Below are 26833 nucleotides of genomic sequence, written 5' to 3' on the forward strand. Positions count from 1 at the left end.
TGCATAATTCAGTACACACAAGCGAGGTGATCTAAGATCCATCCTGAGTGGTCTATTTATGCTACAGTGACAAGTCACAGGTGTCTCCTAATCCAGGAGACCTATCGTCACATCCCCTGAAACCTTACAGCTACCCTATCTTACCCCTCACTGGTCACTGAGCGTCCAGGCCCTGTATCAGGCACTGGGCATATGGAGATGAAGAAGGCATGGTCCCATGGCCCCTGTCCTTGAAAAGCATGCAGGGTTGTGGCAAATTATGAATCCACACCAAGTGCCATTCCCAGGGTACCGGGTATAGAAACAAAGAGAAGGGAACTGCAAATGTTCTTCTGGAAGAGTCAGGAGAGGCTCCTCCAAAAAGCTGAGATTTGGACTGGCTCTCTATAGCTGAGGAAGAGTCAGCCAGGGGTCAGAGGAAGGGCACTCCACCCAGGGGAGCCTGCATGGCAAAAGGGACTGAGATGGGAAGAAACAGAGCATGTGGAAGGTTTGAAAGCTGAGCGCAATCCAGGACAGCTACAAAGTGGGGAGTATGGGAGGGCTGTCAAAAGATGAGGCCAGAGGTGAATTGGGGGCCAAATCACGAAGAAAACTGTATGCCCTCTGGCAACAGTGAGTCATGGAAAGTCTTTCAATTTTTTTATAAAGTCAGGTTTATTGAGATGTAATTTACACATGGTAAAATGTACTCTTTTTAGGTTTACAATTTATAGCCACCACCACAATCAAGATATAGAGTATTTCCATCACTCAGAGGTTCCTTTGCGGCCCTTTGGGTTAATCCCCTCTCCTCACCTCAGCCCCTGACAGCTACTGATCTGTTTTCTGTCCCTATTGTTTTGCTTTACCCAGAATGTTCTATAAATAGAATCACACAATACATAGCTTTTTGAGACTGCCTCCCTTCACTTAACAAAAGTTCTTTCGAGATTCATTTGTGTTGTTGCATCTATCAGTAGTTTCTTTCCTTGCCGAGTATTAGTCCATCATATGGATGAACCGCAATTTGTCTACTCATTCACCACTTGATGGACGTTTGAGTTATTTATGGCAATTATGAATAAAAATGCGATAAACATTCATGTAAAAATTGTGTAGGCATATATCTTTATTTCTTTTAAATATCTTAGAAGTGAGATTCCTGGGTCATATGGTAAATATGGTTGACTTTACAAGAAACTGCCAACGTGTTTTTAAAATGGCTGTGTCATTTGTCAAGCAGCAACATATGAGAACTCCCATTGATCTGCATCCTTGTCAGAACTTAATATCGTCAGATTTTTAGATTTGATCCATTCTAATAGGTGTGTAATGGCATCTCATTGTGATTTTAATTTCCCTTTTCCTAATGACCAAGTCATCTCATGTACTTATTTGCCATCCATCTCTCTTCTTTAGTGACATGCCTGTTAAAAATCTATTGCCCATTTTTTATTGAATGTTTTTCTTATTGACAGTACTGTTTATGCATTATTTTCTCTACACACAGGATACTAGTCCTTTATCAAATATGTTTTGCAAATATTTTCTCTTCCAGTCTGCAGCTTATCTTTTTATTTTCTTTCAAAGCGCAGGATTTTTAATTTTGGTGAAGTCTAATCTATCAAATTTTCCTGTTATGTCCAGTGCTTCGGGTGTTGTATCCGAGAAACCTTTGCCTACCCCGAGGTCATAAAGATTGTCCCCTATGTTTTCTTCTAGAATTTTTACAGTTTTAAGTTTTACATTTAGTTCTATGTTCATTTCAAGTTAATTTTTGCATATACTGGTAAAATGTTGTTTTTAATAGAAAAATAACATATATATATGGAAAAGGACACAAATGATAGGCATATGGTTCCATGAGTTTTTACCAACTGACCATGTAATCTGCATTCAGAGAAAGAAACAGAAGATTACACCTCAGAAGACCTCCTGAACCCCCTTCTATGGAAAGCTTTTAAGCAGAAAGTCTCTCTCTCAGAGAACGGGGAGGGAATCTGAAGGCAAAACGTTCATTGTTGTGTCTTCTCCTGTTTGTTCTGGGGGTAAATCTTCAGTACCTACCGCACTGCTCTCCAAGGCAGGTGCTTCATGTTTACTGGGAGGACTGATCTTCTATGTGAATGTTACAGCCCACAGAGTAAAAATCAGGTCTAGAGCAACCCCACGTAAAACTCAGAAGTTAGAATGTAAAAACCCAAAACATGGGCTTAACTAAAAATAGAAAGAAGATACTCACCTGAGCTTGGACTTTGAGATGGCTTGACTGAAAGAAAGACAAAGAGAATATGATTCCTGTTAGGAAGGATTGAGTGTACACTCCCCCATCATTTCAGCCAAGATATCGTAAAAGCCATGCACAGAAGCCTGGACTCAGCACCCTGTTCCCCACAGCAGGCCAGCTGGGTAAGAGCGGGAGCAGGGGGCGAGGTGCTGCCAGTGCCAGGTGGGCCAGGCTGAGTACTCCAGGGCCCAGGCAAGAGATGCCTCTCAGCCAGGATCCCTGGGCAGCCCTGGCACAGGCGGCGGTGCTGGGGTTCTTCCCTCCCCACTCCCACAGGCCCCAAAGTGAAGCCAGCAGGGCCTCTCCTGCCCGGAACTCAGCTACTCATCTCAACAGCACCATGAGCTGCTACTATAGCAAAAGGAGCACCGGACTAGGAGTCCCCGCTCTGCTATTCATTAACTGCGGGAGTTTGGGCAAGCAGCACACTTTTTTGAGCCTCCGTGTTCTCATCTGCAAAATGGAGAAGACAAACCCATTCCCTGCCTACTTCACGATATTGTAGGGAGGGCAGGGCAAGAGAAAGGAGGCAAATTCACTTTGTCAACTGCTGAGTGTTCTGCCCAGAACACATCACTATTATGAACCTCTGCCAAGGAGAACATCAAATCCTTTACAGACAGAAGACCTAAAGGACACCAGCGAAAGCAAACTAAACAAAGCTGCACAGGGCTGCCCCAAAGTAGGCAGTCCTCTGCACACTCCACACCACCGGTCCCCACGCTGCCGCAGCCCAACTCATCTAGAAGAAAGCCAACAGGTGTTAATGTGATGGCGTCCCCCATCGTTGAGAGAGGGTGGTGCAGGGCTCCAAGGAAAGAGTGCTGTGAGCAGAGGAGGGCGGGGCCGCACTAACCAGCTGCTATGCATGAGGCTGGGAGAGCCCGTGAGGAAAGGAAAGCTTAACCAGGCAGCACATTCTAGTCAGCAACTCTGCCACAAGCTCTGCTTCAAAGCACTGCCGCCAGCCCCAGCCACGGAGGGGAATCGGGCCTTTACCCCCACCGCCGACACCCCGAGGGCCCAGCCTTGGCGGCTCCTCTTCTTCTCCACCAGCACCTAGTGGACACAGTGGAAGTGCCCATTAGGTGGCACAGCCGGCAGCAGGCTCCACCCCAGCAGGCAGGCTGCTTTGGAGGAGGGGGGCACGTGAAATCCAGGGGGTCTGGGGGGCAGGGACAGGAGGCGGCGCAAGGGGTCCAGGGTGAGCCCACCCACCCCTCCTGCACCTGAGGCTATGGCCCCAGGGCTCCACTGAAATCTGGGGTGTCTTCCTCATATCTGCTTCTCTAAGAAGACGGGAGACACGGAGAGGGCAAGTGGCCTCCACACTCACCAGAGACTTCCACAGCAGCCTTGGCTCTCGCCTTCTCCACTCACGTTCTCCGTGTTCACAGACTCGGTCTCGCTGGTGGGCATGCTGGCTGTGGGGAGGAGAGAACGCTTTAGATGGTGCGCTGGAAGCACTGAGCACCCCGGAATGAGACAGAGGCAGATCTCTGCCACCAGGCAGACCCTCCGGGAACCCAGCAGGAAGGTGAGGAGGGCACTGAGGGGTCCTCGGGGGCTGGATCAGCAAAGGGAAGTGCTGAGAAGTCAGGCACCTCCACTGCAGGGGTGCCTCTGCTTCTGTGACCTGCCAAGAAAGCCCACAGAGTCCCCCGTCAGGAGGAAATTCTGTCCATCCAGACACTTCCTAAGAGAAGCAGCCTAGGAACCAAACTGAACCCTGTCACTGTGCCTGGCATCAACCTATCCTGATTTCCGGGTTTGCACGGAGGCCACCAAAACATCTCAGCCACAGCTACATCTGTGCTTGACCAACAGGGGTACCCTAGAAAATCTGTGAATAGACTGAATACTTCATAAACTTACTACTTTAAATATATTGAAGGAGAGGAGGCATTATAGATGGAGGAGTGCGTGAAGTTACCAAGCGCAAAATCTTTTAAAAAACTTAAGACTTCTACTTGTTTTTAGTTAATTTATCTGATGTCTAAGTTCCATTGAGCTTGTGAAGCCAAATGCAGAAGGTGCTCACCAAAGAAGCAGGCACTAGAGCATCAAGAAAGGATAGCCTCATGGGTGGGAGGTTTCTCCCAACCAGGGACCAGAGGGCAAAGCTGACTATGGTCCCAGTGCCACCAGGGTCTCAGGGCAGGTCTCATTCCTCCACAGCAGGGTCCTGAGCAGCGTAAATGGAGGAAATGTGGAGATGTATCTACTAGTGTCAGGAGGCGAGGACCCATCAGAGCTACCACCTGGCACATGGGTGTTTTTTCTCATCCACTTGATCCAACCCAATAAACATCATGAGCACATGCTGGAGAGCAGATGGTGAAGGAGGTGTGGGGCACAAAGAGGGACACGGCCCTGCACCTACCCTGGAGGACCAGTAGGAGAGGCAACTCCTCAACAGATTTCAATTAACTGTGGAAAGAGCTACCGCAGGTGTTTGTGCAAAGAGTTCCGGAAACACCGTAGTGAGGAATGACTGTTTCTGCTCTGGGGTTAGGAGAGGTCAGCGAAGATGGAAACGTGGGAGAATCACCCAAACACAGGTGCTACTTTTCCCTGATGCATACTGTGAACTTCAAAAACTCTTTTTATAGACCTGATGGTGCCAAGAGGAAGGCCTTCCCCCGTGGGCTCTGCCCATATGGCTCCTCTTAACAAGGATGCCTCAGTTTCCTCTGCAGACACTGGTAGTGGTGCCTGGAGTGCTATGGTGAAGACTCTGAGGCCAGCCCAGGCACTGAGGGCAAGGGGCTGGATCGAAGGCTCCGTCTGTGCAGCTAGACGTCTGCCGACCCTGCTCAGGTGAGAGACACGATATGAACGACAAGGATGAAGGTGCACCTGACTCAAAAGGCCCAGGGATCTGAAGAATGACTTTCTGAGACACCAGAGAAAATCCCTTTCCTTCTGTGAGCACCCAAGGAACGAGGCCTGCCTGGGTAGGAGTCTCAGTGATCATATCCAGGAACATTTAGGCAACAGTTTCAAAAGCGAAGGGAAAAGGAGCAGAATTACAGACCCATACCACCCTATTCTCATAGAATGAGCTTTTTCTTCCTTAGTTAAGTCAAAAGAAATCAACTACAAACTTTGATTCACTTTTTCACTACTCCATGCAAAAAAAACAGAGACAAAAACAAACAAACCAAAAAAACCCCACAATCCGATCACAGGAAAACCTTTAACAGAAAGCTCCATAAAGACACACACACACACACACACACACACACACACACACACACACACGTGAAGCTGCTCCTGCAATTCTCTTTTCCATGACTGTTCCATGCTCTGATTTTAGCAGAAAGATTAAAAAACTGTAAAATTCAACAAAGTTCATTGTCATGGGTTCCTCCCATAGGTTCTAGCTTCTTTTCAAGAAGACAAAGAAAATCACAGTGGGAGACCCTTACAAATACGTCCCTGAGTCATCTCTGAGGAACGTTTTTCTTGGTGGTTATTGCCGCTGCGGAAGGGACAGAAGTCAAGAGCAGCGTGACACGGGGGGTCCTCCGGTCATTAGGTCCTAACTCCGCCCTGGGCTCTGGTGAGGGGTAAAGTGGTGGTGCTAAGGCCACACTCTTGAGGGTCAGTTCCATTTCTAACAGTTTAATACTTCATGGTTTCAGCATGAATCATATTGTAACTGTTGTCATTGTTCCCCAAAGAGCCAACTTCGTATGAACAGGCTAAATCTTGGTGGCTTTTCACTCTCTGGGGCCATGTCCCATGATGATATCAATAGTTGCTACACTCATGACCTAAAGGTTCATTTTCCAAACAATCTGATCGAAACAGATAAATTACATACTGCCTGCCTATGGGAAAGGGGGACATCACTTTGTATTTCCGGCTCTATGCCAACTATTAGTGAATGAAACGTACTAGCTCCTCCTAGACTAAGTGGGAGGAAAGGTAAAAAATAAAGCCAAACTCCCCAAACAGGAGGGGGAAGCCTCCTGCTTGCCAGACTCTGTCCTTCAGTTGAGGTAGGACAGTGGCTAAGAGCAGGCTCTCAGATTGGCCAGGTCTAAATTTAACCCCAAGTTTGTGACCGATCTTCTCCAAGACTCCATTTTCTCATCTGTAAAATGGGAATACCTACTCACAGGGCTGTTGGCAGAACTAAATGAGGTAAGATACACAGTGGGTCATCCCAGAGAGGGTCCACAGCATTGGGAAAGCTCTGCTGGAGCTCCCTGGAAGCAAAGCGACACTCCCTGTAGAGTCCAAATCCAGCGTCACTTCGCCCTGACCACTTCTCTTGTGAACAATTTTCCACACTCCCCAATCAGCTTTGGCCGCCACTCTCAGTTTGCATCTTTTCTGTCTTAAACTAAGTTGTTATTGTCTAACGTAGCCTGTTGTAGGAATAGCAGCTTTTCTGTCAGGATTATTTGACAGAGCCACGGACCCATAATAAATCAGTCTATTCCAGAATGATGTCGCCAAGACTGGGGAGGAGGAGTGCAAGAGGGAGGAGGAGGAAGAGGACAGTGATTATGCTAGAATTTGGTGACCTCATTTGGTCCTGGAAATGGATCTTGATCCAGCCCCTAAATCTGAGCAGACGGACCAGCTCTGACAGGGGCCCTGGCAGCCTCTCCATCTGCCCCAGCCTCTCACTCCCGGCCACAAGATAGCATTTCCTTTTCCAAAAGGACAGAAAATATCAGGCCCAGTGGGCATAACCAGTGACCTTGTTTGTCCATTAAAACATTTCATCCTTCGCTTGCATGAGGATTCATGTTTTTAATGTTAATAAATTGATATGAGTTTCACTTCACTTGGCCTCAATGCGATCTCATCTACATTTAAAAAAAATCAAGACAGGAGAATCACAGAGGGTTAAAACAGGAAGGGCTTCTGAGATCACATGAATAAACCCTGTGATTTCACAGACGAGAGGACTGACTGACCTGCCTTGGGACACACAGCTCAGACTTGAGCAAGCTCTCCTGCTTCCCACTCAGCATTCTTCCCACCAGGCGACCCCACCCCTGTGGTTTTGGTATATACTTAAATATACTGCTACATATTTTGGTATTGGTATATGTTGAAATACGTATTGGTATATTCTTAAAATTCCACAAATCAAAAATGTCCAAAAACCAAATAGGCCTATTATCCATCAGCCTTGGTCTGCTGTCCTGATGGCCTTTATTAACCTCTAGAAACCTGGCATATAGCAGACCACCTCCAGGAGATCAGTCTAAATGGGGATAGAACAAAAGTCCAGGTGCCATGCTGACTATTGGGACTTCATAAAAATACAAGTAAGTGAACCCATGGGCAAATTACTGGAGCATGTGCCCTTCTCCCTAAGCAGCTACCAGAGCCCCGTGGCTGCCCAGTGCAGGGCGACCGCTCTGTCCCTGCAGTACAGATCCAATGCTAATTGCTGACAATGGCTAGGCCTCATTAGGGATGCAGGCAGAGACACCCCTCAGACTCCACCATGTCACCTACAGGCACTCGCCCCTCCTGCAGAAGCCAGCCAGCCAGGGGGCCATGCGCATGCAGAGAAGCTAAAAGTCCTTTTCCCTGACACATTCCAGGGAATTTTAATGCTTTGTTAACAAAGTGCTTTTTTAAAAATATAAATTTAACAACTATTTTCAGTGAACGTGGGTGAAACAAGGCATTAGGGCAAGCCTGTCACCTGTAATGGGATGCTAACTTGTACTGCATTTTTCCTGCTGAAAATCTGGGGAAGCTCAGGGTCCACGCTCTGCAATCTCTTCCAGGCACTGGGCTCTCTGGGGAGAGCTGCAGGGTAGACCCTGAGGCTTCAGGTGTGGGTGCACTGGGAGGGGCCCTGCGTGCTGCTGTGGGCGAGGAGGTCATGGATCACAGATGGGAGCCGCCCAGGCCTTCCTGGGCAGCGGGACTGGGCCCCCACTCAGAGTGCTCTTTGTGGATGGTGGGTCAGACGGTTTCTCTTGAAAATCTTGTCATGGGTCCAGAAGTCATCATGGGCAATGCCACACAAAATAATCCAGGGAAATACACTGTTTCTCAGGCCAGCACAACTACTAGCATTTTCACCCACATGCAAAGATTCCTTTAACTACTTGCGGTGTGAAGGACAACACACTTGTCAACCAAATCTGCCTGGCTTTTGAATTCAGAGAGAGATCAACACATGCGCACACATGGTGAATGAGTCTGCATGTGGGTCCAAGCGGGCAGCCCCCAAATTATGTTCACCGTTAACAGGCACATCAAAATCTCAGATCAACTTCCTTCAGTGATGGAGGCTACGGAGGTCAAAGACTGGAGAAGAGACGTCAGAGAAGTTTGGTCTTCGTCATGGGTGACGCGGGGACAAGTCTCTTTTCCTCCCAGGGCTTAGTTACCTCATCTATAAAATGAGCTCTTGGGTAATATCCTCCCTAAGACCCATTTACCTCAGACCTGCTAGAACTGCTGTGAAGAGGAAACACCCACAGCCTGGCTGGTTGACCAAGGGGGTTTCCCTTGGGCTCCCCCGGCTTGGCAAGGAGAGCAGGGAATAAGCAATACTGTGAAGCCCCTGCCCCCCATCCCTCAGGAGGGCCGCCAGGAGTCCAGCAGCCTACCCAGGAGAACTGATTCCAAGTCACCTCTGACAGAGCCCCCTGGGGAATGGAGCAGCACAGGCAGGAACAGCTCCTGAGAGACCTCTGCCAGCCAGAGAAGACCCAGGCCAAACTGAGCCCAGAGTTCCTCCTTCATAGATGTCCTGGGCCTCTCAGAGCCTCACTCCTCTGTTTTCCATCAGGCAGGCTTTCCACCCCTCTCAGGGATTTCTTTTGGCATTTCCCTCCACGTCCCAGCAGCTTAAAGCTTCTCACTCTTTCCTTTCAAAGGGAGGGAGGATGGTGGTGAGGTTAGACAACTGAGCAGTGGCAGTCATGGCTGTCTTCCTCAGGCACAGGGAATCCAAAGCCAAGGTCTTGTGTTTTTGCCTCATTTTCATGACAAGCACGAGCAGTGCCATGACATCCCCTGAAAGAATTTGCCTGTGCTTGCTAGTGGTGACATGCTTCGCCATCACGGGGTAACAGACTCTCATTGCTGTAAAGAAGCCAGACTTTTCTTGGAGAATGTGGGTCAAGGCCAGACCAAGGTTTCTGTGTCTAAAGCAAGAATTATGCCCTGACAATAACTACTGCTGTATGACCAGTGACACAGGGAGTACAGCATCTACACAAGCGCCCTTGCCCCACCAACATCACCAGCAATGTTAGGGGCCTTTCTCTAGGGTCCCTAGCTATCTCAGTCAATAAAAGACCACCTCTACTCAAAATCTAGAAAGTTTTCTGAAAATATTAGGCTTCCTCTTTTCCCTATAAATCTAAGAAAGCTAACAGAGGAGCCTCAAGAATCATTGAAAAATCACAAGGCCCATGCCCCCCACTTAAAGGAGGGTGGGCACCTACATGCCCAAGGAGAGGTCTCTTCTCTTCTGTGGACAGACCACTCATCTACTCGTAGTGACCCACCCAGAGCCAGAGCCCTAAGTGAGTCTTTGAAACGGTTTTTCTTATGCCTGTGTGATATTCCCTGCTTAGTGGAAGCCCGTTTTTCCTCCAGAGGCCTCCCGGAGCTTCACAGAGCCCAGCTCTTCTTCACAAACCCTCTGCACACACTAAAGCTGAACTCATCAGCTCCATCTCTGGCCCCCACTCGCTGTCACCCTCACGCAGGTTCTTTTTCCTCTCAGGCCACAGTGTGCTTTCAGAATGCCGAGGGGCTGTATCTGATACTCTCTTCATTCCTTTCCACTTCCATGCCTCCTGATGAAAGCAGGACTCCAACACAACCTTCAGTCAGACCATCCGTAGCTTGTTCAAGTACAATTCCCAAAACCTCTGAGTTCAGCATTCCCATGGATGGCGGAGGCCACTCCCGAGAAAACAGTGCAATGGGTCCCCTCTGCTCTCTTAGCAGCGGGCTTCGCGTTCCGGCAGTCTGAATTGTCTCACATAGACTTCCTCCAGAATCGTCTGAGCAGGGCCAACCTCGGCGGCAGTACCTAGGTGAACAGTGCTGTGTGCACAGGCAAAGCTTCACGCAGCAGTGGTGACTTGGGCAGGCAGGGCAGGACGCCAGTGTTTGCATAACTGCCCTGCAGGGGGATGGTCCTGACACTAACTCCAGGGTTTCCTAGTGATTATGTTTAGTATGGTATTAGGGCATAGCTTGAAACTTAATTGTTTCCCACATGAGCCCTTTCCTCATTCCCACTGGCAAAGGCAAGTGCCCAAAAGTGTTTGCATCCTAGAAGTGTATTTTTAACTTCATTCTTGGAATTGGCACTACTAGCTTTAGCTTGGTCCTGGGCAAACCAGCCAGAGTGTAAGACCAAGAGGCCATTTGAAAAATGTAACCTGGAAAAAAAAATGAGTCAAATAACATCAGTGGAATTTGTAAACTGTTTAGATGAAAAGCATCATTTGGGCAAAAGTGTTTGAAAAGTCTGTCTTCCAGTCTAAGAATATTCATGCTGAATTAAATAAATTTTCTGAGTTGGTTCAGCTGCTTCTTTGGAAGGTACAGTTCAAACAAAAAGGAAATTGCAATGCTGTCTTGGAAAAGACACACATTCTGAGGAAAGACAAGAAGAAAACAAGACCAAGTTTCAAAGAAATCAAGCAATTAAAACATAGGCATCTTGCAAACACACCACACAGGACATGCACTTCACTCCATGCCTAGGTGGAAGCAGAAGGCGTCCGAGGTCCTGGGAGAAGAGTCTCTGGAAGAGAAAGTTCAATGCCAGCAATTTACCGTGATCTTTAGCCCTGCGTTGGTGAAAGCAGCAAAACTTCCTTTTCTTCTTATCCTCTTTTAGCAAGTCGGCCACTGTGACCCCTTCAGGTTGAACACAGACAATTTCATTATGATTCAGTAGAGGGCAGCAAGAGCAACGCAGACAGGGCCCGAGGACCAGAGAGGCGGCCCATCCATGGGCTCTGATACCAAAACTCAAAACGGTCCTTCTCATACGGAGACCTACAGTTCAGGATCTGACGGGTACACTGGAAGTGCGCATATCCCTGTCTTTAGAACCTGTCCTAAATAAACAACCAACTGACTCACTCTAGACAAAGGTTTCCAGGTTTGGCCTCCCCTCTAAGAAAGGCATTAGAGAGAGGGCACTTCTGCAGGAGACAAGTGTCCTGGATGCTGACTGGCTGTGCCAGTCCAGCCGGTATTGCTTTCTGGGGTAGGACGCATGAGGGTTAAAAAGGTGGGCTCCAGACTCGACAGACCAGGTCTAACCCCAGCCCTGCCACTTCCTGGCTGGATGACTGTGGACAGGTTACCTGATTTTGCTAAGCCTTAGTTTCCTCACTCATAAGGTGTTGGTAACAGTCAGGCCTGCACTTCATAGGGCTGCTTAAGAGGTAAACACTAAATACGGTAAGACAAGCATCAGCGAGGCACGGTCAACTGTTACTCTCCCAATGCACTCTCCTGTGGCCACTAGCTCACAAGAAAAATGACTCCAGGGTCTCTGTGCTATGATGATCACTGAGGGCTGGCTAATCCTTGGAGTAGAGGCCACCCGCCCTGGGAAGGGAGCTGCAGAGGCAGGTGGGGCAGTAGGAGGAATGCCGAGTGGGCACTGGCACACATGACTGGTGGAATGTAAACGGTCCTCACTTGGCATAACAGTCAGATTTCTAAAATGGGCATCCTCTCGGACCCAGCAACACTCTTTCCTCTTCCATAAGAACACGAGCATGGGTGTGCAGACATCTGCAGGGATTAACAGTGGCTCAGGTGCAGACGGGGGCAGAACCTGGGTGCAAATCCCAGCTCTGCCACTCAACAGTCATGCGGCCGTGGAAAGCTAAGAACTTCTCTGTGCTTCCGTTTCCTCACCTGTCAAGTTCCTATCTCTCAGAGCTGTGTGAGGACTAATGGACTAATGCACCCACAGCCCTCGGAACAGTGTCTGACACATAGGAAGCACCTGATAAATGTGCGATGATATTATTCCGTGTTCTTTCACTCAACAAATAATCATTGGGAGCTCATACTGTGACAAAGACCACGCTGGGTGCCAGCCACACAGTGGAGGGCAGAAACGGACCCCACTACTGCCCCCGTGGAGCTCACAGTCTTATGATAGCAGAAGACCTTAATCAGATAATCACACCAACCAGCGTAAAACCACGACTCCGACAACTGCTATAAAGGTGAGGTCCATGTGCCACAGGGCATGTAGTCTATTGTGGCAGCTTCTATAATGGCAATTTATTGAAAATACCAAAACGTTTTAAAAGGATGGCTGGACATCTACAGCACACGGTTCAGTGAAAAAGGCACATTGCAGAACCCTCTATGCCGAGTGGTTTTACGGTGGGGATGTACGAGCACTCTCTGCAGCAAACCGTACATTCTTAGGTGCGTAAGTGAGATCAGAAAGAACAGGCCCCAGACTGCCAAGCCAAGTCTGGTTCCCTCTAACGAGAAGGATGAGAGAATGTTACTTCTTACATTATATGCTTCGGTATTATATGAATTCTTTGCAATATTCATATATGACTTTTGTAATTAAAATATATTCAAAACAAACACACCCCTAGCTTGGGACTCCACAAACCTGGCTGGAGTGCCTGCTCCTCCTCATCTCCATGGTGGGGTGACCATCCCCACATCTGTCTCCCACCAGCTCCTACGGGCCTACCCAGGGCAGATAACTGCTCCCAGTACTACCCCAGTGGAGATGTGTCTCCCGCCGACCCCAGCACCATGCCTTCCCGGGTCTTGGCGCCCCCAGCAGCCTCTCCAGGGAGGGCAATTCACCTGGACGCACGTTTACCATGTGTGGCCCTAACTGCTGCTGTCTGCCTTACAGCTTTCAATTGAATGTTTTCAATTTTGAACTTGCACCCTGAGGTAGTTTAATTGCAAGGAAAGCAGTTTTATAAATCAAATTTTAAAGACACAGTCTTTTTAAATAGGCCCAGCAAAATGGCACGTGCTTGCAAACAGCTATGCCATCCCTGGTTTTCCGCCCACCCTAAATCAAACCTCACAGTAACAGGCATCTGGGGTGGCACGCAAGGAAGGGAGGCCGTGGCTATGGTGACTTTGTACGCCTAGACCTGGGGGGCAGTCCCAGTGGGGGGCGGCGAGGGGCAGTGCTCACAGCCTCTAGGACCACTATGAGGGGGAGACAGAGAGGCTCTCCTTGTGGCCAGAGCTGGAGTTTCAAGTGTCACCCCCCTTTGTCTGGGCATCAAACATCCCCACTTACCAGGATTACTGAGCATTAATAGTTCCCACAGTGAAACTGCCCTGCTTTTCTGGCTGGAATTTTAGAATGCACTCCCTTTAAAATGATTTCATTATTTTGAATGCTATTTTTTTTTTTAAAGAGTACTCATTGACAATGAGAAGAGTTTAAAATAGAATTTTAGGCTTCCAGATTCTAATGGCTCTAGAAAAACTCCATTGTTAACTCAAAAGCAGCTGCATACATCTAAAAAAATCACTTTGAGATTTGGCAGAGTTTCTTAAGAAACTTGAAGCTCAGCAAAAAGTTAAATAAATTATCCTTGAAAATTTCCCAAATGCTCAGGAACTTCCAAGGGAATTTTGTTCACTCAATTAATTGCGTAACACCGGATTTCTAACAGCAAAATTATGGAACTGACATTTCAGTCCATAAATGCACAAAGCTAGAGCTACCAGTCACTGCAGCCACCAGACAGCCCAGTTAGGGACCCGGTTGCCTCTCCTTCTGTCTTCTTTCAGGTGAAAGCCTGGAATAGTGTGATGTTCAGTGTGACAGTATCCAGGAGTTCCCAACCCTGGCTTCACATTGGAACCTCCAGGGAGCTGTAAATAAAGCCACTGCCTGGGTCCCACCCCAGACCAGCTAATCAGCGTGGGGCTGGCGTATGGTATCAGGATACGTTCATGCTCCCCAGGTGATCGTCATGCACGGCCAGAGAAGGTAGCACAGTGACATTTAATAGATCAGAGAGAAAAGATAATGTGAACACATCTCCAAGCACTTAATTTGACATCTGTTCTCTGACAGCAAGCAACAACAAAGTAGAAATGGACTTCAAGAGCCAGAAAGCTGTGCTACCACATCTGGAAAGTGACCAAGTCAACAAGTTTGCTTTCCATCAATATTTGAGAACCTTATAAACAGGGGAGTATGGGGACATGGTCCTAAAAGGGGTCCTCACCCTGGGGTTGGGTAGAGGTCTAGTAGAATCTGCAAAAATTGTTCTGTTTAGGTCAAGTTTTACTGGAGTCTGATGACAACAGCAGCAGCAAGTACTCCTCCAGCTATGGTGACTCTACCAGCTATGGAACAGTTAATCCTCATGACACCCCCATGGGCAAATATCTTTATCCCCTTCTTGCAGACCAAGAAATGAGGGCTCAGAGATTTTGCGTAATGTGCCTAACACTCAGGTCCTTCAAAATGCCCTCCAGCCCAGCCCCTACCTCCCGTTGGCTCATGATATCTGCCGCTATTAACAGCCTACTATCCTCCCCTTAGCTTGTCCAGGCTGAGGCTCAGCCATCAGGAAGGGCTGCTTCTCACTTAATTCTGAATGTCTGGGAGCAACCTCTCCCAATCCCATCCAGCACCCAGCTGGAAAGGGCAGACAGTAGATTAGCATCCTAAGGCACTGTGGAGCCCTAGGTGCTGCCCCATCCCTTTCCCCAGAGATAATGCAGGAGCAGGGTGGGAGTGTAAGGTGTCGGGGTGTGGATTTCTGGATTTTCACACCCAGGGAGGACACTGGCACCAGCCATGCCCATAATTCATTGCCTGCTAACAGATGACAGCGACCAGACCTGGCGTGTGCAGGTGGTAAATCCACTACTGTTTGTTGGTGAGGAGGACCATGGGGGCCCCTCTGAAACCCTCTCTCCCTGTGGTTTCTAGCTGTGACAAGAAGATTGTAGGCAGCCACAGCAGGCCTCAGAGGGATCCCCAGAGGCACTGCTCCTCCTCTGTCTGGGCTCCCGAGGAATGTACTCAGGGAGGCTCACTTCCTCACTGGGAGCAGACATGGAGCTCTTGTCTTAAGTCAGTTAAATCTCAACATGGTCCCACAGCCCGGAATTATGTCTTTATTTCAAACCCTAATCATCAAAGCTCTGTGAATCTGATGACTTGGTTAATACCATCAGCCTCGCTCCACAGGAAACCCCAGCACCTGGCAAACTGGGTCCGATAAAGAACATGGGTACACCACAGAAGCACGTGCTATTCCATGCCAGACAGCAAGCCGGTTATGCACACTGAGTCTCACATCACAGCACGCAGCAGAAACCACAATGCTGCTTTATGGGTTTTGGAGCCCTAGCTACAAAGTGAATTCTGAGGACCTACAACTTTTAAAGGGGCCTTCTTTCCTTCCTTGATTATATTACTAAGCAATACACTTAAGGGCTTTGAACATTTGTAACTTTCTGCACCTGGTTCAAGCCACTTCCTCAGCCTGAAAAGAACCCCTCATTCCACCTTCTGCAACCAAAGCCTGCTCATCCCTTGGAGCTCAGCAGGAGTGCTGCCTCTTCCAGGGAGCCTTCCTTGCATTCCCACGAGCCTGCATCACTGCACCCTTCTGGGCTCCCACAACAGACTGCTGGCCCTGGATTACGGTGCAGCTCCTCCATCCTGTCTTTCACTAAGGCACTGCTTCTCCGTCTTCCCTCCACAGCAAGGTCTCCAAAGGCAGAGGAACTGGTTTTGTCACCACATGGTCAGGTTCCTACAGACAGCAGCAGGACACAGGAAACAAAAATCCCCACTCGAATCACAGGCTATAAACAGAGTTTCACCACAACTGATGTTGGCAACACTGACACAGATCCCTGTCTACTTCTAGAGGGAGCAGGAAAGAGATGAAAGACATGGGCCTGCAAGAAGCCCACACTCAGCTCCCTACAGGACACATCTGAACTAGCCAAGAAAGGTGCTCTGCTCAGAGGAAGGGACGAGACTTTCGCTGGTTTACACACAACACGCTACGTGCTGCGCTCAGGAGAGGTGGGCAGATGCTGGTGGACCTCCACAGGTCAACATCAAAGCTGCAGTTCAGGAATGAAGAGGAAAGAGCAAGGTAGGCATCTCCCAAGCCGCACGCAAAGGGCTCGTTGCTGGCCACGCTGCGGGTGCAGAAGCTCTGCGAAGGCCGTGGGATTCAGGCCGGCTCGAACGCTCCCGAGAGGGCTGTGCTGCAGACCTGAGTTGCTCTTCTTACACCTAGTCAACTAGAGGACATCAGTGAGTGTGCAGTGCAAAAGACCATCCACTTAGAAACTCTGATCTCGCAGTCAACACACAGTCAGCTCCAGAAATCCTCCTGCAGTTTCCTGACCCTCAGGTGAACCCCAGCCTCTTCCTTGAGGCACCAGTGGGTGTGGGCCTTGGAAGAAGCAGGGAGGGGAGGGGAGGACACAGGCTGCACTCCGCTGGCTCCCGCGTTAGCACACAGGACTGAGTCGATTGTATACACCTGCGATAACAGGAAACCCTCAGAGTCCTAGCTAGAAGCATAAAGGCCATCTCAGCCAAGAATCCCCCCCACCGACGTCCAGCCTCAGCTTCCACACTCCCCCGCCTATACAAGCAGCACAAGTTGGCCCCACCCACCCTCTCTGCTTCGCCTCTCCCTGACCTACAGACCCCTCTGCGCTCCAGCCAAATGAACAACCCACCGCTTCCTCCCTGAGCCTTGTGTCTGCCCAACTCTGCGTCCTCCTCATGCCATTGCCTTGGCTCAGAATGTTTCTCCTGACGTTGAGCTATGACTGATCTCAGATTTACCCATCCTTCAAGGCCCAGGTCCAATGCCCCCACAGCCCTCTCCTTAGAGCCCTGCAGCCAGCCCTTCCTCCTGTTAGCCCCCTGCCACACAGCCGGCCTCCTCTGCGATCTGCATCTCTGTCTCCTTGTACTGCATTTCCTTATGTGCAGGCCTGCCCTTCCCCAGAAGGAGCAAACCAGGTCCTCTCCATCTCAAGAGTCCTCCCAGCACCCAGCCCCCAGCCTCACTTAATGAAGGAGTGACTGCACAGAGCTGCCTTAGATGCTCCGCTCAAGGGAGGCTTGCTCAGCCATCTCCCACAAGCTAGGGCTAACTTGGTTTCCCAGGCCTCTTGATGGACGGGCACCCTTGAAATACATTCTCAGTCTTTACTATCAACTCTTCCAGATTTGAAACAAATCACAAACATCTTAGACAAATCCGCTGCTGAATTTCAATTCCCACTTTCACCTGAGGCAGCACAGATGGCCCCAGGAAGAGTAAGAGCACAACTGCCAGGAAAGTACACAGTAAAAGTGACACCTTGGTTGACAATGGCAATTAATTCCCAAGGTTGACTGAGCATCGGGCCTTCCTGCTGCAGAAAGCGCTCTAGGGTGCCTAGTGCCACAGTGTGGGGTACCAGGTGGGTGGGCTCCAAAGCAGCCACTCATGCCTCCTAACACTACCCAGAATGGTGACCTGGTTCCTTCCCAGCCCCTGATGGGCTAGGCATGTGGCTTCCCATGGCTAGCATGGGGGGAGCCACTTGAGGTGGCAGAAGGGCGGGGAGGGACCCTGCTCTTCAAGTTCTCATCCAACAACACTGCTCCCTCTGAGATGAAGGGACCACGACTTTGTCTCCTGTGGTGCAAGGCGAGTGCATGTCTTCCCATGCCCTGTGCCCGCAGAGAAGGGATGACTGAATCCCCGAGGCCATCAGTGAGTCTGCTGACCCTCCAAACCACAGAGCCACGGGACCAACTCAAAATCTAAGACTCAAACCTCTGGCAGAAATTCAGAGTGGGTGTAAATGCACTTGTGCTCTCTGATGTGCAGGCAGGAGGAAGCAGACGGCTGGGAGGAGCCCATCGGTCTCACAGGCCAGGTCAGAGGCAAGGAATGCCTGTGCAAGGGCTGAGTTGCACACAAGCTCCATCTGGTCAAGAGCAGGAAGTGCTACATACTATTGCGTTTGCTCTCCTCTCCACCTTCTTCCTCATTCTCGGGATCAATATCTTCCGCTTGGGTAATCCAATCCAAGTAACCCTTCAGATCCTCTTCTAGCTGCTGCTTCTCCCGGAGCTTCTGGAAATCTCCCCGTGCTTTAGCCTTCTCTCTTTCCTTTGAGAATTCTCTGAGGAAGGCAAGAGAACAAGCGTATGTCAGGACATGCTCAGGGACCCACACCGTGAGCCATCTGCCCTGCTGCACAACAGTCTTGCGGCAGGACACACGGCACTGAGTACAGCCACACGAGCACAGCAATAGGGGCCACACACGTGGACAGGACATAGCACAGTGTCTCCCAAGCAAGACTGTGGGTGTCAGAGTTGCAGAGACCACACCAACACACATGCACCATCTCTTAGAAAATGAACTCCCTCAGGATTTCAGCGATCCCAAGGAGCCTAGGCCGAAACACCATGTGCTGCCACAGCAGGCCTCTTGACAAGCCCTGCTGAGCACCTGAATTTGGAGATGTCCCACCTCCCCCAGAGACACCCCCGTCAGACAGCCGGCATTACACTGCAAAGAGAAAAGACCCAGGAGGACCAAGCTTGGCCAAAGAGAGCACCCAGTTTAGGGCTCCTGCAATACTTTCAGACAAAACTTAGCATCCATATTGCATGGTGACCCCTTTGGTCAAACCAAGAGCCCTTATGGGCTCCTTCCCAGTGCCCACACCAGGCTCCCATCCCCACCACTTGCACTGCAGGTTCTGGCCGGAGCAGTGGACAGGGTCAGGGCAGATCCACCTCACAGTCCCGTTCTCCCTTCCCACACAGGAAATGGAACACTGGTGGGGCACCACTGTTGGTCTTAAGCCTGACTTCTTGCCATGATCTTTCCCCCAAAAGTCTTCCCTGTAGTAGGTGGAGAGGCAGTACGATTGCTGCCCATTTATGGGAAGACCTGCCCCGGAAAAGCTTTGGCAGGCACGTAAAAGTTCCCAACTCTTCGTTGTTCACTCTACCTTTCGTGTCTGCAATCCTTTATCTATGCATGTATACAGAATCCCACATTTGCTCAGGGAAGTCTGAGAGTCAGGTGGATGATTACGCAATTTTCATATACAAGGAACCATCTGCATTTCCAACCATGAATTGTTACAGGAGCCAAGTTATGCAAGTTATGGATTTAGTAAGTACGATTAAAAAGCTGCTAAGAAGGCAGATGAGATTACAGGCAGTGCAGCTCTGCACACAGACCCCTGGATTCTGACAGAGGGTACATCTGTCTGCCTTCCAATCCAAAGCCGGCACATCTCCCTCTCAGGGACCTCATTAACCCAACCCAACTGACAAAGGGGGAAATGACCTGCTTACATAAAGCCAACCCCTCTTCTCTCTCTTCCCTCCCCTCCCTCAACTCTGGGCTATTATACTGCGGAACAGATACTGGAACACCCAGAGACACTGATACTTCAGATAAGAAACTCGATTGCCCACCAAGGTGCCACCCCTGTCCACGGTTAGAAAGGACACCACTCACTACTCCTAAATCTCCCACTTTTTTGGATGCCCTGGAACCTGTCCTTGGCTCTGTTAGGGCTGGTCTGTCCCCACTTTCATCTTCCGGGAAGAGAGAAGGGGGTAAGGCTGTGAGGCATCCTAGGTCCAGCTCACAGAGGAGCTGACTCCAGGGGGTTTGCAGGATAAGCCCAAGTTGATCAAGACCCACAGACATTTTCTAAACCCCCAGCCCAGGGAACTTTCCTCCTGGGGAGAATACCTTGCAGTCTCAAAAAAGAAGGGCCTTCACACACAGCATCTTGCTGCTCATGCAAACCATATCCTGAGAATGATTTGGGACTTTAGGCCTCCCAGGTTTCCTGAGATAGGGGACACGCATAACTCAGTCCTGGGGAGGTTCACCAAATTAATCTGAATTTTGAAAAAGTCACACTCAGTCCAGAATCACACCCCTGAACAACAAGTGGAGGCCCTGGAGTGTCACGTGTCAACGTGAAAATGCATTATATAATTTGTTTTCTTAAAAACACTATAAAGAACAAGTATGTGGGCCTTCGAGTCTATTGTCTACCAAAAGTACCCAAGCACAAATCTTTGCAGGTGTTTTGATTCTGAACTTGGAGTACTAAATTCACATGATTACACACAAACAGGGTATTCTTATTCTGGATTCATAGTTGATTTGAGTTCTTGAAAAAAATCACAAAGATAGTAAAAGAGTTACCCTGCAAAACTTAAGGGCTTCATAAAATGGGATTTTGCTTTATTATATTTCATGAAGTTTCTTTTACCTTAGAAATACAAAAAATCCCTCTCTAATGCGCTGTACCGCTGTTGCACATCCTTGGTTCCTGGGACACAGTAAAGCACGCGTAGGTAAAACCCTACTGCGACTACAATTTGTGAGAATAACACTGCCAAGTCCTGACTTATGGCCCATTTAAAATAATAGTCACTATTACAATCTATTCTATAAAATATCTACAAATATAATGTAAAATATTACAATCTAATCTATAAATTAATAGTAACTGCTATGATATAACAAAGCTGTTAATAGAAACTCTCTGAAGTGACTTTAGACAGTTCTGAATGGCCTAACACTTAGAGGCACGTAACGTCTACTGACGTGGAGAGAACTCAGATTCACAAGGCATCAGTCTCCTCCTGTCGGCTAAGAGACAGAGTGGAGGAAAAGGTGCAGGGGGTGGGATCTCTGTGAAAACCCAGGTGCCCCTGCCTCCTACACCACACCGGGCTCTAGGTCTGAAGACCTGGATTCTGGTCCCAGCTCTGTCACTTTTCTCTTCTGAGCTTCAGTCTCCTCACCTGCAAAACAGACATAATACCTGTTCTACTGTTTCACAGGGTTTAAGTAAGACATTCAATAAGATACTGTGAAAATCACAAAGCTCTATACAAATGTGAAGTTCAAATGTATAATTTTCAGTTGCTGAATCTGGGCATTAAAAAAGGGAATTGGAGGAAGTTTCTCAAATACCAAAGGGAGAAAAACTGCGAACAGCTCTGAATGGGCTCTAAGCTGCATGATCCCAGCAGAACTGAGGGAAGCACAAAAGGAAACATGGGATCCCAGGGCTCAGAGCACCCTCGATGGGCCAGCCAGTGCCGTATCCATCCCACACCGCTATCTGCTCAGTTGAAAATAACTCAGGCCCATCACAACAAACCTTCCATTCCAGAACATCCCACCTGAGGCCCCTGACAGCTCACATGCGATAGAAGCCTACTTGCTCCAGATCAGAATTTTGTTTATGGTGCATTCAAGCAAAAAAAGAGAGGTATAACAAGTGCTTGGACAAAAAGGCACATATAGCAGTATGCTATTCTTTATGCATGAAAGAAGAGGAAATAAAAAAACACACATATTACTGCAGGATGTATCTGACGATAAAGCAGAAAATGAGGATGGGGACAATGGAATAGGGGGGATAAAGGATGGAGTGACAATACTAAGTATATCTTTGTCTACAGTTTTGACTTATGGAATCATGTTAATATTCTACAAATTAAAATATTTTAAATTAAATCAACAAGGACAGAATGGAGGAAACATACCTGTAAACTGGAAGTGAATGACATGAATGAATTACTGTACTTCCAGTGAATACCACACTGAAGGAGAAAGACAAAACTAATTCAGGTCGCTCATGGACTTCTGACTGCACATTTTCAGTCTCGAGCAGGACGGAGTGAGGGAAGGACTAGAAACAAAAGCTGAACTCTCTGTAGGAGGTTTGTTTTTTGCAGGGATATGCATGAAACAATGCTGAACTTATTTCTGATGTATTACAGGATTTAACAATGAGTAAATGTGTCAATGTTGCTGGGAGCCAGGGTTCTCACTGTGGAAGGAGGGATATAGAAATATGGAAGGGAGGAAGACTACAAAGAACCCTCTTGGGATGGGCTGGAATCGGAGGTATCGGTGTGAATTCATGATTTCTAAAAGATGGATGTGTATAAGCATAAATGTAAGCATGTGTACGTAAATGCAAATATTTCCCAGCTCTGTCTGTTGAAAAGATCTAGAAACAAAGACACCCCAGTAGTTATGAGCATATCTGGCACCCAGATCTTGGTCTCTAATACCATTTGCCCTTAAGAGGACCAGGAGGCTTTGGAGAAATGGCCAATTCTAGGGTGGGGCAAGGTAGGTACAAGACTAAGAAAGCACAGAGGCATTGCCAAAAAAACAAAACCAAACATGATGTGGGCATGCCAGAAGGACACAGGAGGCAGAGAAGCACCTCCCAACAGCCTAATCTGGGATATTTTGAGCCTCAAAATAAGGACAGTAATAAATTTTTTAATACTTTAAAAAATCAGTTCACACTCCTTTATAGATAACAAGTGAAAAAGCAAAAGAGATAAAATATTAATACCATGTTAATAATAAGTGAATTGGAGTAAAGGATGCATGGATTATTCACTCTGCTATTCTTCTTGCAACTTTTCTGTACGTTTGAAATTACTTCCAGTAGAAAATTTTTGAAAGTGTTTGGAAAATGTAATCACTCTAATCAAATGTAAATTTATGCTGTTATATATTCACTTCAGTTTACCAGCTAGCTTGTAGGCTCCTTGTGGGAGGGACAATGTTGTTCATTTCTTATGTTTTTCTTTCCACATCTCTGTCTCCCCCAGGAAGCCCCCCTTCAAGCAGGCGTGCAAGAAGTCTGGGTACAAAAAACGCACACGACAAATTGAGCCTACTCCTTAAGAGGCCAGAATGCACCAGGACAGAAAGCCCAGGATCCCCGGGATCGCCCAGAAGCATGAAACGAGAGCATCTGAGCCCAGGCACACCATCCGGAGCAGCCTCCGTCCCCAGCCTGCCAGTCCCCCTTATTATTTACGGGCCTCATGGGGTGGATTTTGTGTCTCCAGGTTGATAAAAGTCTTCCCTCCAGTTCTACCTCCTTTGTAAGGAGCAACTTCTCAGTGAGGACTCTCTCCGCCAGCTGGACGTGACAACTACCAAGTGTCTTACGCTGGCCAGTCTGCACACACCTCGCCCACCGAGGGCCCTGAAGGAGTTCTAGCCAGAGCACTTCATCAGGGTTTCCCCTCAGCTTCAAGGAACCGCAGACCTGGATTCCATCCTGGTGTGGTCCGGCACAGAATGCCTCACAGCTCCTCATTGCTGCCCTCAGGAATCAAGGTCAAATGCCGCAACCCAGCACTCAGGGCCTTGCAGCCTTCTCCCACCTGCTATTCCAGCTTTATTTCTCCTTCTTATAAATGTACACCTTGTACTTTGGCTACAGTCTTCTCAATTCCTCAACCCTCTGAGCCTTTGTCTACAGAACTCTAGCCACCTGAACAGCCTTCTTTCATCTTTGAATACCGGCTCACCTTTCAAGACCTAGCTTCCCCTGGCTACTCTGTCCGAAGAGTTCTGTCCTCCTTTGAATCACCAGAGCGCTCTACTTGTTGGAGACTGAGACGTGGATGTGTGTGTGCCCTTTCCCAGTGAGCCTCCTCAGCGTGGTTTCCTTAACAGAGCCCAGCCAAAGCCCCACCCCATTCTCACTGGAGAGCGCTGACTGTGAGGGAAGGACTGTTATTACCCTCATTAGGCAAAAACCGAGGCTCAGGGAGGTTGGTCACATGAGCCCATCCAGCTCCTGAATCCACCCTCCCTCCAAAGGACCTCAACACGGCCACAGAGGAGGCAGAGGAAGAAGACAGTAGACGCATAAAGGGATGAGGATCATAAAACAGCTTATAGCCAGTCCTGGAAGGGTCTTAAATCCCAAACTAGGAGATCTGGGTTGTTTTCCCATAGGCAATGAGGAACCAAGAGAAGTCTGATAGGGGAGAGTTTTATAAGAGAGATGTGTGAAGATGAGATCAAAACAGGGAGGAAACGGTGGTGAGGAGGCCAGAAGGCATTCCGTAAACTCTTGGGTGATCACATTTAACATCAATAAAAATGCAAGTCAAAAATAATATGGTTCTAATCAAACTCCCAACTTTCTTACACAGCTGTTTGGAAAAGTACCTATGAGGCCTGTCATTACTGCCCCCCAACTTTCTCACTAATGGTCACTTCACCTCCACCCTTTCACGCTGGGCCCCAAGGTCTGACACACCCAGTGTCACCTTCTCAGCTAATATGGACCTTCCTGCAGGGCCACATGACGCCCCACCTGCCACATAAACATTCCCTGTCTATCTCTTTGGGAAGAAAGGCTGGGTGGGCGGGGGCAGAGGAATGACAAACAGGAGGTTAGATGGAGAAGAGACGATGCAAAAGAGCCACGTGCCTTGTCCTCCATCTTGGGAAGGCTGCTTCGAAAAGCAGCAGCAGATTTGCTGTGTGCCCCAGGGAGTGGCCAGAAGTTTGAAAAGACTGCTTTCAGCACAACATAAGGAAAAAATTTCCAATAGTCCAAGTCCACCAAAGATGAAACGGGTGGCCTTGGGAACTTGGGAAGCAGCAACTTCCCCGGAGGGGTGCAGACAGGGACCTTTGGTAGAGAAGGACTAACACCTTGGCCAGGCCCACGCCACATCCCCCATCCCACTCAGGCCAGCGCCTGGCAACACATCACCCTGTGTTATGTGCAACTGTGCCATAACTTGAGTCTCCCAGGCTTCCTCTACAGCTTGGAAGGCAGGACCCCAACTGCTGCCAATGGTCCCTTCCTCACTTTCTGCTCCTGTCCCTGGGCAGCAGTCTGGCGCCCTCTCTTAGATCTGGCAGCCAAGTCTGGTGGTACCAATGCCAAGAAGCAGCAGGGCTCAGAGAATTCAGAAGAAATGGCTGGAAGTGGTTCTTTCTACAGAGCGATGTGCAGCCACCTGCCCCCTGACACTCACACAGGAGAGACCTTCCAATGGGAGAGAGAAACAGAGAGAACAGGCGGAGGGCTGTGAGACAGGCACAGTCTGAGCCCACGGCCGCCTTAAGCAGCCTTCACCTGTGACTGCCTGGCCCTGGTGCCCCCACCCTCAACCAAACAACGGCAGCGCCAGCAGGTCTGAGCCTGCTCAACTGGGGGAACAGGAAATCAATTTCCTGCAGGAGAGCCTGTCCAGGCCACCACCACCACCCTCTCTAGCAATAACAGAAAAGACCTCTTAGGTTTGGGGATTTTTATTTGGAGTCCTCAAAGTGTCTTCCCATTGACAGTCCCACAGGCCCCTCACTACCTCACTGTGGGACAGGCAGGATGAGGACTTTCACTCCCGTCTCACAAAGGCCAAGACTGAGGTTCAACAAGGTAATGTACTGGCCGGTGCCATATGCCCTGTGAACAGAATAACCAGGCCCCAAACCAAGGGCTCTTTCCACGGGATGCCTGATCCCTCTGCCTCCTGGCTCAGGAGATGCATAGGCGGATACTTACTAGTCAGGACTAGGACGGGAGGGGCAGGACAGAATGCACTGCTAACCCCCACATTCTGATTTTTTGCAGAGCCCCAACTCAGGCTTAGGAAAAGTGATAGCACCTCTCTGCTCATCTCCCCACATGCCGTCCTTCACTCCCCAGGAAGCACCGCTCCAGGGACAGACTCTGCCCAGAACCAGCCAGCCTCCCTCCTGGGATACCCTATGCAACCCCTAGGGTCTGGGCACAGGCCCCATACTCTGCAGAGAGCTCCCCAAACCCTAACACGGCCCAGATTTTCAGGCCCTGTCATCCTGCACTCTGGGAGCCCTGGCTCAGTCAACACCACCAGAGAGAGCATGCTTAGCCTGAAGCAAGCCAACGCATTCAAAGGGCAGGGCAGGTCAAACGTGACCGCGCCAAATGCAGAAGGACGACACACAGTTTGCTCTGGAATTTGTTATTTCTCAAATGCCCCATAAAATAAATGGGCCACTGGAAATCATGTTGATTTAGAGATAGGGTTTTTCTGGGGTTGTAATGCTATTTGTTTTAACCAGACTCACACGAATTAAATTTAGACAAACTCAACACTTTTAAATCCACACACATGCACCCGCACACACAAACACACAGAAAACAAACACAAACTAGCATAGAAAGGTCCAGTGAGCAAGGCAACAGAATCACAAGGACTCAGATTTCTGGTAGAGCAGAGGACTCACAAATTCACCAAAAACAAAGCAAGCAGCATTTACAAAAAGTCAAAGAGTAAGGGGAAGTTGAAGAAGTAACCCACTGATTTTTATCGGCAGAGGCCAGTCCTCCTTAGACCTAAGTTATTTCCCCCTCACAGACATAAAGGAAATGAAACAGAATGAAAAAAGTAGCTTGGTTTGAAAAAATTATGTTTAAATCTAATTTTTTGGAAAGCGCATAAGTTCAGTTCCTTTTCAAGGAAACTGTTTTGAAAAAAATCAACACTAACGTGTGATGTTTCACAAAAATTGTTTTTAATTATTGGCACCGGTTCAGTTCAAAGTTCAGCAATATCATTAGCTTTGTTCCAGTTTTCCCTCAACCACAAAAAGCCAGGACTAGCCAAGGCACGTTCTCTCTGCATGAGATGAACAGGTCGGAGTGGGGACGGAGGCCTTGGAACCGCAGCACCTCATCCATAAGATCTGCTCCTTTGCAGACAACATC

At 48.6% G+C, this 26833-nt stretch overlaps 1 protein-coding gene across 18 annotated transcripts in view; it reads right to left on the reverse strand.

Moving 5' to 3' along the window:
- Positions 1–26833, reverse strand: part of CACNA1D (calcium voltage-gated channel subunit alpha1 D) — a 319702-nt gene that overhangs the window by 88083 nt on the left and 204786 nt on the right. For 10 of the 18 annotated variants that reach the window (XM_070492877.1, XM_070492883.1, XM_044755120.2 and 7 more), the window contains exons 9-12: positions 18258–18427; positions 3606–3693; positions 3269–3328; positions 2225–2251 (exon numbers count right to left, since the gene is read on the reverse strand). In XM_070492877.1, the coding sequence (XP_070348978.1) occupies positions 2225–2251; positions 3269–3328; positions 3606–3693; positions 18258–18427 (345 nt within the window). The remainder of the gene's footprint in view (positions 1–2224; positions 2252–3268; positions 3329–3605; positions 3694–18257; positions 18428–26833) is intronic. The other 8 variants (XM_070492885.1, XM_070492880.1, XM_044755118.2 and 5 more) reach the window with 1 other exon arrangement.

This window comes from Equus asinus, chromosome 21, assembly GCF_041296235.1.
Source record: "Equus asinus isolate D_3611 breed Donkey chromosome 21, EquAss-T2T_v2, whole genome shotgun sequence".
Classification (NCBI taxonomy): domain Eukaryota; kingdom Metazoa; phylum Chordata; class Mammalia; order Perissodactyla; family Equidae; genus Equus; species Equus asinus.